At 42.2% G+C, this 13708-nt stretch overlaps 1 protein-coding gene across 8 annotated transcripts in view; it reads right to left on the bottom strand.

Moving 5' to 3' along the window:
• The window catches only part of LOC135717826 (uncharacterized), a 63322-nt gene that overhangs the window by 48439 nt on the left and 1175 nt on the right, over positions 1-13708 (bottom strand). For all 8 annotated transcript variants that reach the window (XM_073815374.1, XM_073815378.1, XM_073815371.1 and 5 more), the window contains one exon: positions 13574-13665. In XM_073815374.1, the coding sequence (XP_073671475.1) occupies positions 13574-13589 (16 nt within the window). In that variant the 5' untranslated portion in view covers positions 13590-13665. The remainder of the gene's footprint in view (positions 1-13573; positions 13666-13708) is intronic.

Raw genomic sequence — 13708 nt, 5'->3', positions numbered from 1 at the left:
GGGGGCAGAGAGCCGCCCGCGCCGGGCCCGTGTGCTACGTTTAACATCCAGCCACCGGAGCCATTTAACTTCTCCAAACCCCAGGAATGGGAAAGATGGATTTGATGATTCAAACGTTTCCGTCAGGCCAGTAATCTCCACACTTCTTCGCAAGACAACCAGATAAACACACTAATGTACTGTATGGGCGATGAAGCGGACGACATCTTAAAAGGGCTGAACATGACGGACGAAAACATGCAGAGTTACGACGCAGTGAAGGAGGGTTTTCACGCGTTTTTCGTCGTCAAGAAAAATGTGATCTACGAAAGAGCACGTTTTAACATGCGGAAACAGGGTGAAAATGAACCTGTTGACACTTTCGTGACTGCACTTTACTCTTTGGCTGAGCACTGCAAATATGGGCCATTACACGACGAGCTCATCAGAGACAGGTTAGTCGTTGGTTTAAATTAGGGATGCACCGAATCCAAGATTCGGATTCGGATTCGGCCAAATACTGGGCTTTTTGACGGGGTTCGGGTTCGGCCGAATCTTATGCTGCGTTCCAGGCAACCTGTAACCCGTAACTCACGACTTCAAAACCACGACTCACGACTCTGAACTGGGAGTACATCGATCTAGTACGAGTTCACGGGTGGGAAGTCACGGGTTTGACTGCCGTTTCAGTGCACTTTCACCGGTAGAAGGATGTAAAAACACGAGTTACAGGCTGCCTGGAACGCATAAGGTCGTGAGTCGTGGTTTTGAAGTCGTAACTCACGGGTTTAAAAACCTGCCTGGAACGCAGCATTAGATTTTTTTTCCACCGAACCGAACCCTAAGCTTGCGCTATGCTGGTCGACGTCACGCGGCCATTGATTACACACATCAGGTGCTGACGTGGAGATAAGTGTTGTTTTTTTCCGGTGACCCTTAGGGGCGGTTCACATTTCGTGGACATGTCACAAGCCAGGGGCTGGCTGCTAGTGGTTAAGCCACGCCCCTTCTCAACTTCCACCTCGAGGAGGTCCCCAAAACCAACCCAATGACCAGACAACAACGAGGACAGGTAAGTATAAAAAAAATATTCTTTATTTATTTAAATAGTTAAAATGTACGGGGACTTGGGGAAAGGGGAATTAAAACTAAAATCAGGCTCTGCCCTCCAGGGGGCCACGGCCGAATGAATGACAGAGGGTGGGGGGGGTTTGCGTCGGGGAACTGGCTCCCGCCTCTGGTTCCCTCTGCCCGTGGCGCGCTCCTCTTCCTTCCTGGAGGCAGAATAAATCACAATCAGTGTTGGTATAGACTTTTCTTGTCCGTGTACCTGTATACAGCGCACGGCGGTTCGCCGCCTATTTCCCACAGCTCCTTGCTCATTGACTCACTCTCCTTCCCTGTTTTCTCTCTCTCCACAGACTACAGCGGGGACACGGAGGCACGGTGGATCGGTCTCCACGGGCTCGCTCACCTCTTCACCGACTGCAGCTTCTTAGTACGTATGGTTCTCCTTCCGAGCTCATTCCTTTAGCACTCACACTTGTTCTCTCTATTCCTTCGCAGGTGACAGCTGGGACACAAAAGGCACAGTGAATCGACTTTCAAGGGTTCTCTCACCTCGTCGCTGACTACAGCTTCTGGATAGGTATGACTCTCTTCACAGCTCAGTATCTTAGCGTTCACACTAGCTCTCTTTCTCTCCACAGACGACTGCTGGGACACAGGGACACAGTAAATCGGTTTTCAAGGTTTTCTCTCACCTCTGCGCTGGTTACAGCTTCTGGGTAGGTATGGCTCTCTTCACAGCTCAGTATCTCAGCGTTCACGCTAGTTCTCTTTCTCTCCACAGATGGCTGCTGGGACACAGGGACACAGTATATCGTTTTTCAAGGTTTTCGCTCACCTCTGCGCTGGTTACAGCTACTGGGTAGGTATGGCTCTCTTCACAGCTCAGTATCTTAGCGTACACGCTGGCTCTCTTTCTCTCCACAGACGACTGCTGGGACACAGGGACACAGTGAATCGTTTTCAAGGTTTTCTCTCACCTCTGCGCTGGTTACAGCTTCTGGGTAGGTATGGCTCTCTTCACAGCTCAGTATCTCAGCGTACACGCTGGCTCTCTTTCTCTCCACAGACGACTGCTGGGACACAGGGACACAGTGAATCGTTTTCAAGGTTTTCTCTCACCTCTGCGCTGGTTACAGCTTCTGGGTAGGTATGGTTCTCTTCACAGCTCAGTATCTCAGCGTACACGCTGGCTCTCTTTCTCTCCACAGACGACTGCTGGGACACAGGGACACAGTGAATCGTTTTCAAGGTTTTCTCTCACCTCTGCGCTGGTTACAGCTTCTGGGTAGGTATGGTTCTCTTCGCAGCTCTCCCGACACACTCCTCTTCCCTGTTAATCAGCACACATAACAGGTTGTATGGTATTTTTACAGGGTGGGGGGCTTACGCTGGCTGGCTACACAATACGTCGACCGGACGGTGGTTTCAATGGGACGCCGGGGACCAAGACCCTCTCGACGAGCTCGTTGGCTTACAGAGGGGCGAGAACGTCACGCCGGCACACCGGGTCGAGCGCTGCCCTTTCCTCGAGACCCGTTGGTCAATCGAAAACTGGACCGGGGCGCCCTTTCGTCGAGACCTCGGGGCGGCGGATCTCTCTCGCCTCTAGCTCTGTGATGATGAAAAAGACACAGGTAAGGTAACAATATTATATGTGTTACTCACACACACCGCCAACCGCACAGTTCTTCGCCGCCACTCCAAAACACAAGTCCGCCAGGCGTTGGCTGCGAGAGGTACTTCGAGATACCACTCCGTAATTTAGAAGACTGAAACACACTACAGCATAATCACATACAGGTTTTATCTAGGGCCGCTTTCCTCTTCGTCGTACCGGGACGAGTGACTGGAGGCGGGTTTACGTCACAAGACACAGCAATCTCACTGCAATACACAGCATTACACAGCACCACTTCAAGTGAAAATTTCTACATCCAAAGACTCACCCACCACGCTCAGTGCACACGATAGACACCCGTCTTCCTTCACTTCGCTCTGGGCGAGGATATGGAGATGGTAACACGGCCTAGTGTTTGTTTTTCGCCACTGTAGCTGCTTCACACAAGGACCCTTCGGCTCACCCACCACGTTGGTTCAGGGGTAGGGCCACTCACTCTCTCTTGAAAACACTCAAACGATCTGCAAGTCAATGTACATGCAACACACCTCCTTCACGGGATTTTGTTACTCACATCTACTGTACTTCCTTCGTCCTAGGTTGACTTCACACTGCAATAGCTCCAGATGCATAGACAGGGCATTTTCCAGCCATCAACACCACTTTTCCACAGGTGTATACTCACAATGGTAAGTTTCCTCTTCCTTCGTTTCTCTCATCCAGCTTCAGTATCCGTCTAAGGTTTAACCTATAAGGTCTTCGATATCCTTAGCAAGGTAGATCTACGATCCAAAACGAGAGAGAGAGCAAGTACAGCAATCCAAATAGCGTATCCGGCGAGCCCAACTCGGCGCTACGATACACACCAACACAACAGGGATAACAACAGCCAAGACCGTGGTTTAAACTGTTCTTAAGTACTCTCCTGGGTGTTGCTCTCCTCCAATCACCCGGCGCTCCTCTTAATAACTCCCAGCTGTGTGTAGTTTGGCTGATTACAGCGTTCGCGACGCTACCGGATGTCCGGTGTTTTCTCTTACCGGTCCGGACGGAAACATCCGGGCGGAACCAAAACTTTCCCAACTTTTGGTTCCGCCTAAAAGATCGTCACTCCTGTGACAGACGCACCTGGAAAAACTAACGCATCGCACCGCATCGCTTTCATTGTGCTTTGCAGTCGGGCTATCAAAATGCATCCCCGCCCTGCCCGTCGGGCTATCTTGACTTATAGGGAGGAAAAAATATATTTAAATGCTTATGTATCCTCTCACAGATTTGGATGGGTAATTGTGGTGCATGAAATTCAGGCATTGGGTATTTAAATTGCGTTTGAGCGCGCGCTCGAGTTTTACTTTCCCTTTCGTGTTCGGGCGAAGCCGCAGTACAGGAAACAATCCGTACTGATTTGTCATGGATTTTTGTGAAAATCCTCCAACTTCATCCTGTCAGTCATTATCCTCACGTAAGAAAATTAAATCTCTCGCAGCAAGCTTTAAAGTGAAGATTGCACGGGCAGTGAAGAGAGTGACTCTGTGCAGAATCTTAAAGCGACAGGAGCCCCTGTTTTTTCTGATCGAAAAAATTATCCAATCTCTAACTGGATGATCCAAATTGTTAGTTTTGTGACCCACTGAACCACTTTTAAATGGTGGGTATATCTGGTGTGGGGATGAGCAGGAACAGTTGGTTTACATGGAAATCCAGTTTTTTGTTTGTTAAAAAACCAACAGCATCAAAACAACAACAAGAATAGCAGATTAAACATTGTGGTTAGAGGCCCTATTGGCTTTGTATTGGCAAAATTTCAGGCTACCAAAAACTGAAGAGTGCCTGCCCGAAGGGCTACCAGGGATTTTGAAATTTTGCGAGCCCTGTAATGGAATAAGGATGCGAGTAGGATTCGGTATTCGGTTTCTGATTCGGCCCAAAAAATCTGGATTCGGTGCATCCCTAGTTTAAATGATATACGTCTGTCTGAACGGATGCAGTTAGATAAGGATCTAACGCTGGAAAAAGCGATTGATATGGCAAGACAGAGCGAAGCTGTGAAGCAATAGCAAAGTAACCTGAATGTGTCACTAGGCAGAAAGTAAGGCAGAAAGTAAAGAGTTACCACGGTGCAAATGAGAAATATAAACAGTCTCAGTCAAGATGTCAAAAGTGTGGGAAAAGCCCATCTCATCCAAAAACACACTGCCCTGCAAATTCAGTATTTTGTCACGCCTGATAGTGTCACTATTAGTGGTAGAGAGAGAGAAAAAAGATGTGCAGACATGAGACATTTCAATAAACGCCATCGTGTACATGATCTAAGCAACCTCTCGCCAGGTGATCAGGTGTGGGTCACAGACCAAAAGGTGTCTGGAACTGTGGTGGAAAAACATCATACACCTCGTTGTAACACAGTCTCACCCCATTTCGTCAATATTTGACGACACTTGACCATTCGTCAATATGTGACGCGGAGGGTATACCTTTCGCGTCATTTTTTGACGAACTGGGGACTTCAATACTATTACGTCCGTTGCATTCTCTTCTCCTATTTTCTTACCAATTTCGCGTCGGTTTAGGGTTAGATTTACATAATGACATCCCTACCCAAACCTAACTCTAACCTCAACATATTGACGAATGGTCAAGTGTCGTCAAATATTGACGAAAGGGGGTGAGACTGGGTTGCTCGGTCTTACCAAGTGGATGTTCCCCATGCAACAATTCGCAGGAACCGTCATCTCCTCATACCTATGGATGTAAAGAAGGGTGATTGTGACACCCTGATTGATTCACAGGTGACCGAGAACAATGCTATGCCACAAACAGCGCTTACACCTAAAACATCTCCTGTTTGTTCCAAAGGACCAATAATTAAAACCAGATCTGGGAGGCCAGTCATAAAACCTAAAAGGCTAAATTTATAGTTATTCTGGGTTTATAGAGTTTTATACTGTTTACAGTTTTCAGAATGGTCACACTTACTACAGAGATAATATGCTGCGACAAAGGTAACTGTTGATTCATGTGTTTACATGTGTTTACAGTGTTGGTAACCTGAAATAATTTGTTTGCAGGAAATTTTATATATGTACAAGATACTGTTTTAAATTCATTGTTGAATCGTACTCTGAGTATATGTTGCTAACAGTAAGATGTCAATGCAATGACTGTTTTCTTCTTTGTTAAAAAGGGAGATGTGGAATAATCTATGTGGTGAAACTGCATAATGTTTAATGCACTGTGAACTTCCTGTACTGTTGGGGCACTAGGGGGCATAGTTGCAACAGATAAATAAATCACAGGTTTAGACCCTGAGAGTTGGTGTGTAGGTGTGTTCGAACCGAGCTACTAAAAGTACGACACACCCCAAGGACATTTCTGTGGATAACAACCAGGAAAGGCAAGATAACACTCCCCAGCCTCCAGGAAAACCAGTCAGCTGATGTCATCACACTCTCTCTGAATTTCCTCTGAATTTGATTGTTTTGTTATTGCTGGAGATATTCATATAGACAATGCAGAAAACCATACTGCGATTAAACTGTTAAATGTTTTTGACACACTCTTGATCTGGGCCCGGTTCCCCGATAACGTTCACTCTTAGCGTGCTAAGAAGACTCAAAAAGATATATCTTACCAAAGTTGTTGATGTTCCTAAGTGTGTTCCCCGAAGTGTCTCTTAGGAAGCTTCTTAACACGCTGCCTCTAAGTTCGACGTACAATGGCGCTGTCCCAAGTGAAGGTGCTGAATTATTTGCGATCGATCACTCAGGGATCGATTTTCCACTTCACGCGAAGGTGCATTACGACGTTAAAAGACAACACGTTATATACAAATGGAACATTACTCAAATTATTCCAGTCACATTTATTTTAACATAGTTTAAGTTATCCGTAAAATATTGACTATTAATTAAATGATCAAATTGTCAGTAATACGGGTAGACGAACCGGGTATCCCTCGCTATGTATACACCCTCATTATCCCGTTGTGCCACTTGTGCCGCTTCTTGACATGGGTTTTGACTTTTAAAAAATATGTAATACACTTTTATACGAATGTTAAGGTATTTAACAATCAAAATTGATTGGCAAGCAGCTGCAGTATTTCTGTTTAATGCGGTATTGCTTACAATTAATGTTTTCAATAAAAAGCAACCTAGTTAGATAAAGAATATGGTCTGAGAAGATCTAGCAGCTCCATAATGAGTTGTCTTGGAAGGCAATTTTTTTATTTAGCCACGTCAGGCAAAATGTCAAAAGGTTTAAGGGTTGACGAATAAAAAAATTGGCAATGGACTAAACAGTTAAGCGGCCGGTGTTGTGTGGAAGTCTGTTCCCCCTATGTTTCCTTTTAGTGTACGGTTTTTATAGCATTTTTATCACATTATACGTTTATTATTTATATACATTGAAAGTTTTAATGGCTACTGAGATGTACATGTGTGCATTTATGTAATGTATCTTGACTGTTCTTGATTGTAAGTCAATTATTTTTACAGTATGAATCATATTATATGTATAATATATATTTATTATGTTTGGAAACTTAACAGTTTTAAAACAAACAGTAGAGAAAAAAGAAAAGAAAAAGACAGGCTATATGTTAAAAGACATAAAACTGTCAAATATGAAATATTTTTATAAATTGTATAATAGAATACATGATATTATTGCTTTTTAGTATAACCAATTGAAATCTTTCATCTTTCTAAATAAATTATAAATGTAACGTGATGAAAATGCTATAAACATAGAGGGAACAGACTTCAATGAGGAACAAACACCGGCGCCGTCTTTGATTCATTAGTTCTGATACCAAATAAAGTCAACTGCATAAATAGTCCTGTATCCATTGCAAACATATTTTATTATAAGTCTTAAAAATGTCCATAACATAAAATCATTGTCAGCATACCATATTTTGACTTGTACTGCGCTGCGCTGATTTCTAAAGACTGCGGCGATAGCGTTTTGCGCAAAAAAACACGCTAAGAGAGAGCTTACGAATGGTCCAGACCAACCTTACGAAAGTGTGACTTACAGAAGATATACTTAGCGTACGAACGTTTTGGGAATCGTGCCATAGAGTTAAGAGAGAGGTTAAGGAATAGGTTAAGAACTACTTAGCGATAAGAACGTTTTGGGGAACCGGGCCCTGCTTATTATCAAGGGTCAAAATTTTTCATTCACTGTTATCAAAGATGAAGCTGAATCTGACCATTTTTGTGTTTACTTTGATTTATTAATCTGTCCTGAAACTGATGCTAGATCTGTCTATGTCAATGTTGCCAAACATATCAGCAGATAGCAGTTAATGTTCTTCTTAAAAGTTTTAACTTAAAAGTTGAAGATGCTATTGATAGTATAGCTCCAGTAAAGGTCAGGATGATCACTGGCAGATGTAAAGCACCTTGGAGAAACAAACAGCAGTAAAGAGCATGAAAACAACATGCAGAAAAGCTGAATGTTTGTGGCGGAAAACAAAACTTGAAGTACATTATAGCACCTTCTGCATTTTAATGTAGAACTTGGCACAGCTAGACAGACCTTCTTCTCAATGTCATTCTCTCAGAATTTGACATAATTGATATAAAAACCTTGGAAGAAACAGTACAACATCTTAAAGGATCAACTTGCATCCTTGATACGCTCCCTACACCCTTTCTCAAAAAGGTACTTAACTGTTAATAAACTGATATAACAGCAGTTGTTCTCCTAAAAAGAATAACCTAGACAAAACCACACTTATCAACTATAGACCAATCTCATATTTTCCTTTAATAGGCAAGATTATTGAAAAGGTTTTTTTCAATCAGCTGAACAAATTCTTAAACTCAAATGGCTATTTGAACTATTTTCAATCTGTTTTCCGTTAGCACCACAGCACAGAGACAGTTCTCATAAAGATAATAAATTATATTTGCTTAAACTCTGATTCAAGTAAATTATTAGTGCTGGTGCTACTAGATCCTAGTGCTGCCTTTGACACAGTAGAACACACCATACTTTTACATAGACTACTAAATCATACCTAAAAGGGAGAGGTTACTATGTGAACATAGGTTACCATAAATCTGAGTAGACATGTGGAGTCCCACAGGGCTCAATTCTTGCATGCTTCTGTTTAATTTGTATATGCTTTCACTTGAAATTTGAAATACAAAGACATAAAGCCAGAAACGTTCAGTGCTTTTACCCATTTAAGCTGAAAACATGAGAGAAGATTGGCTCGACAGAAAGGCTATAAAATTGAACAAACTTGAAGACGCAGGTCAATCAAGAGCAAGGTTTTCATAGAAAGAAACTTGAGCTTGACTAACTGCAAAGGCTGCGAAGCTCCCCCCCCAGGAACTGAAGCTGCAAAAAATGGCCACAACCTTGATCAGGCATTTCCCTGGGTCTTCTTGAGGAGAACAACACCACTCGACAAACAGGTTCCACTACAAGGTGTAAGCTTTTCTTGTAGGTGAAGTGTGATCATGTGCACTACTGTACTTTCTAGGGTAAGCAATATAGAACCTCCACATCCCATCTAGACGCAGGTGCCACAGGGTGCCCCTTCCCTGAGAAAGATGGTTCCTCTTTAGGAGAATCCGTCAGGGGGGGCTATAGCGATAAAATGGTGGGCGAGTTGTGACATGCAGTGTTGGGCCAAGTTACTTTTAAAGGTAATGCATTACAATATTTAGTTACTCCCCAAAAAAGTAAATAATTGCGTTACTTAGTTACTTTTCATGGAAAGTAATGCTTACGTTACTTTTAAGTTACTTTTAAGTTACTTTTTCTTACTTGGCTGAGGCTTGATCTCTTTCAGGCCTTGCAGGTGTTTTTTATGTTCGCAAAAATGTCAAACTCTGGCCTTCCATCTCCGTTTCTGACTCAAACTGTTCCCGCTCATGCGCACAGAGTGCGTAATTCTACGTTAATATGTTCAGTTTAATTTAGTACATTATTTTATTTTTAAATTGAATTAATTAAACTGAAAAGTAACTCACATTACTTTTTTTTAAAAGTAACTCAAATATTAATGTGTACATTTATAAAGTAATGCGTTACTTTACTTATTACTTTAGAAAAGTAATATTATTATGTAATGCACGTTACTTGTAATGCGTTACCCCCAACACTGCATGCGACTAAAGCACAGACCACCTTGTTGTTTGATGAAAGCAGCAGGAGCAGTATTGTCTTTATGGACTAAAATATCTTTGCCTAATAACCAGCCTTTAAGGTAGTTCAGGGAAAGATGTATTGTCAACAACTAGAGGTAATTGATGTGCTAATGCAGCTTTAGTCCCATTCAAACCCTTGGCAATGCATTTGTATTTGCCCCCCCCCACCCCATGGTAGAGGTCTCTGTGAACACCTGTTCTAAGGGCACACCCACTTGAAGAAAGGAAGGGTCTGACAACTGGATGAAAGTTTGGCAGCAGGCCGGTGTGATTTGGAGATTCGAGACATAAGGGTACGCGTTCTTCAGGTCAATCGCTGCAAACCAATCTTGAGGATGGACACATTCAAAAATGCGTTCTCTGTCAGCATTTTGAACAACATCTTGTGAACTGCTCGGTTCATGAAGCGCAGATGCAAGATCAGTCATACCCCACCACCTTTCTTTGGTAACATGAAGTAAGGGCTGTAAAACCCTGTCCTCATATCACCTCTCCTGGGACTGTGATCTCCGCACAGAACACATGAGCTGTAGCTTTCCCTGAAGTGAACTGGATGTCTTTAAACTTGAGGGGGCATGTACCCAAGTTCGACGGTGATAATAAGCCAACAGGCCAGGTTGAGAAGCTCTAGCCAGGCTCCCAAAGACTGTGTGAGTTGGACTAAGGGCACCACAGATGTACCCACAGGTGCTTGGTTTAAAATGCTTTGCAAGTGTTCAAGATGGGGTGTGAGTGTGTGTTGTGACACCTGGCTCTGCTGTTAAGCAGATGGTACATGAAAATACTATTATGTTGTGTTCTCCAAATGCCCTCTCCTAACCAGTCTGCTGGAAATAGTCAGTGCTCTGCGCTGTCCAAAGCTCTTTAGACCTAGAGGAAACTGGCATATTTATTTCTTTTTTTATTTTATGGCTTGCTTTCGAGCTGATTGGGTGTATTGTTGATTACAGATTGTAAGCGGCTGGTGCCACTGAATACTGATTGAAGACAGTTGGAGTCACTTGGGTAGTTTATTTGACATGTTTCTCCCAAACTTTGTTAATAAAACATCATTTAGATCAGAATTACTTGCCACAGATGTGAAGAGACTTTTTCTTCCTGGGCATATGTTGCACATTACACAAACATTCTTGCCTTTTACCTCAACAATGGAAAATAGTGCTTATTATACTTGGTGTTTGCGACCGCTACCTTTGAGCTTGTTGTATTTGCCATCGCCCTGTCACCTGTGTTTGGATTGATTGCTGAGGGATGAACGGGCTGCCTGTCAGTGCTTTGAGATGGGGCACAGCAGCAGCACCCGCTGCTCGTTGAGAAGAGAGAACAACGCATGTTTTCATGTCAGTCTACAAAAGTCTCCAACCACGGCAGAAAAGATAGCTAGATTTGTCCAAGTCGCTTTTTTGAAATAAAGTCGCTAAAGTGATAGAAAGTTGCTAAACCAAGAGACAAAGTGACCAAGCTGCTCAGACTTTTTTTTACACTGCTCAGAGTCGGACTATGCGTGCTTGTGTGTGAACTCAATTAAGCCAATCATCATCAGCTATGTGGTTGTCCCACCCCCTCTTACACACAAACCAATCATCATCAGTTATGTTTCTCCCAATACACACACAAGAGAAAAACAGTGTTTGGCTGAGAGAGCTAGCCTACATGGGTGAAAATCACTTTAGTGAGATCACAAAATTCTGGTTACTTAATTATCCCTAGAATATCAAAAGTGTCTAAAGGTGGTAGATCCTTTTCCTACTTGGCCCCTAAGCTCTGGAATGACTTACCAAAAAATGTTTGAGCATCAGACACAGTCGAGCAATTTAAATCTAAACTTAAGACATTCTTCTTTAACAAAGCATTCACATAGAATGTCCAGTAAATGTACTTTTCCAGCAGTAGTTATTTTGTCTAGAACAAAGCACTCACATACCTCATATGGGTAATTTACTCTTGCCACAATAGTTAGCCTGTCTGGAACCGAGCTGAATTAAACCACTATAATGTATGACACTTGCATTACATGTGAACGGCCCCTACGCTAATAGAATTCTGTTTTTGTCTCCCTGTCTCGTCCTCGACCCCGAGGACAATGAGACAAACAGACCCAGTTCCTGTTGCTGTGAAGGTCATCGCACCACTGATCAACTGGCTGTCCTTCAACGTGATGCCCAGCCGAAGCACGATCAACGACCACCGGCTGAACCAGTTTAATCCGCTTACCCGCTTCCTATCCCTACCGTCTCTCTATATATATATAAATATTAATTTATCTCTAGGGTTTTTTGTCCTTCTAGGATTTTTTCCCATTGGGTTTTCTCCTAGGGGTTTTTTTAGTCCCAGGGAGAGTCAGCCAACTTTGGCTTAACTTAGCACTTTACTGTATACGTTACATTATTAATACACTCGCTTACACGGTTTATCCTTAGCCGCTATATTCTACTTCTTATACTATGTATTGATTTTCAGTGTTCTCCTCTACATCTACTCATGTAAAGCTGCTTTGCAGCAATTAACAATTGTGAAAAGCGCTATATAAATAAAATTTAATTGAATTGAATTGAAATCAATTTTAGTAACGCACAGCATTTTAATGTGAGTAACGATAACGACGTTACAACGAAGGAAACAGTAATTTATTTGATTACTCGTTACTGAAAAAAATAACGTCCTAAGTAACGCTGATTACTTACAATGCCGTTATTTCGATCACACACAGTTGCACCCAAACCGACCGGATAGCAGGGGAGAGCTGAGGAGGAGCACGAGCTGGCCCGGGAAACCAATCATCAAGCCTGATTGATTGGTTTGGAACTGCAGCTGGCGCTGCCACTAGGTGCAAACATCACTTGCCAATGTGCATTAGCTCTTTTTTAATTGAAATTCATATTTTATAATATTTATGTTTTAAATTTTTTTTGACATTCATATTACATATTACATTCAACATTTCATGTTTTATACATTTCCATTCTTAATATTCTTAAAAATTAAAGTTGTGTTCTTAAAAAGGATGTACTTGCATTATTATGCGCAATTAACCATCTTATGAAACGTAGCTATCGTAACAGACCTAATCTCCTGTGATATGACAGTGGTTGCATAACGTCAGGACAGTTCTAGCTTAAAATACCATATAGAAAATGTATTATAACATTTTAAAATTGCCACTTTGTAGGTGTGAGCAAATATATGCCGTTTTGGGTGTGTCCTTTTAAATGCAACTAAGCTGATCTCTGCAATAAATGCCAGTGCCGTGGTTGGAAAGTGCAGATTAAGGGGCGGTATTATCCCCTTCTGACATCACAAGGGGAGCCACATTTTAATTATCAATTTTTTCACATGCTTGCAGATAGAGAGTGGTTTACCAAAACTGGGTTGTCCTGTTTCGCATTTTCTAGGTTGATAGAGGCCCTGGTGACCCAATTATAGCACTTAAACATGGAAAAAGTCAGATTTTGATGATATGTCCCATTTAAGAAACTTTAAAAAACCTTTAAACAGATTTATCAGTGCAGTAAATGTCTTGATCTAAATCCACATTGGTGGCATCTTCCTCACAGTGCTGATGTTCATAACTGTTATGCTTTATTTGGATCATGCTTTCAAAAAAAGCAAAATGCTGTCATATGTAACTTACAGATACATCATCCATGTACAAATAAAATACCTGAATTATTCTTTACCTACAAGATGTATAAAGTTTTATGATCAAACACACCTGCAAATAACAAAATAGACGTACCTTTAGTATTCTCCATCTATCCTCCAAACCCACTTGTCCTCTGCAGGGTCACAGGGGACTGGCGCCTATACCAGCATCCTGAGCTATGAAATCTAGTAAAAACAGTATAATTAAAACAACAATTAAAACTATATA

The sequence above is a fragment of the Paramisgurnus dabryanus genome, chromosome 7, assembly GCF_030506205.2.
Source record: "Paramisgurnus dabryanus chromosome 7, PD_genome_1.1, whole genome shotgun sequence".
NCBI classification, from domain to species: Eukaryota; Metazoa; Chordata; class Actinopteri; order Cypriniformes; family Cobitidae; genus Paramisgurnus; species Paramisgurnus dabryanus.
The sequence above is the reverse complement of the archived record's forward strand: the minus strand, read 5'-3'. Positions and strand labels throughout refer to the sequence as shown.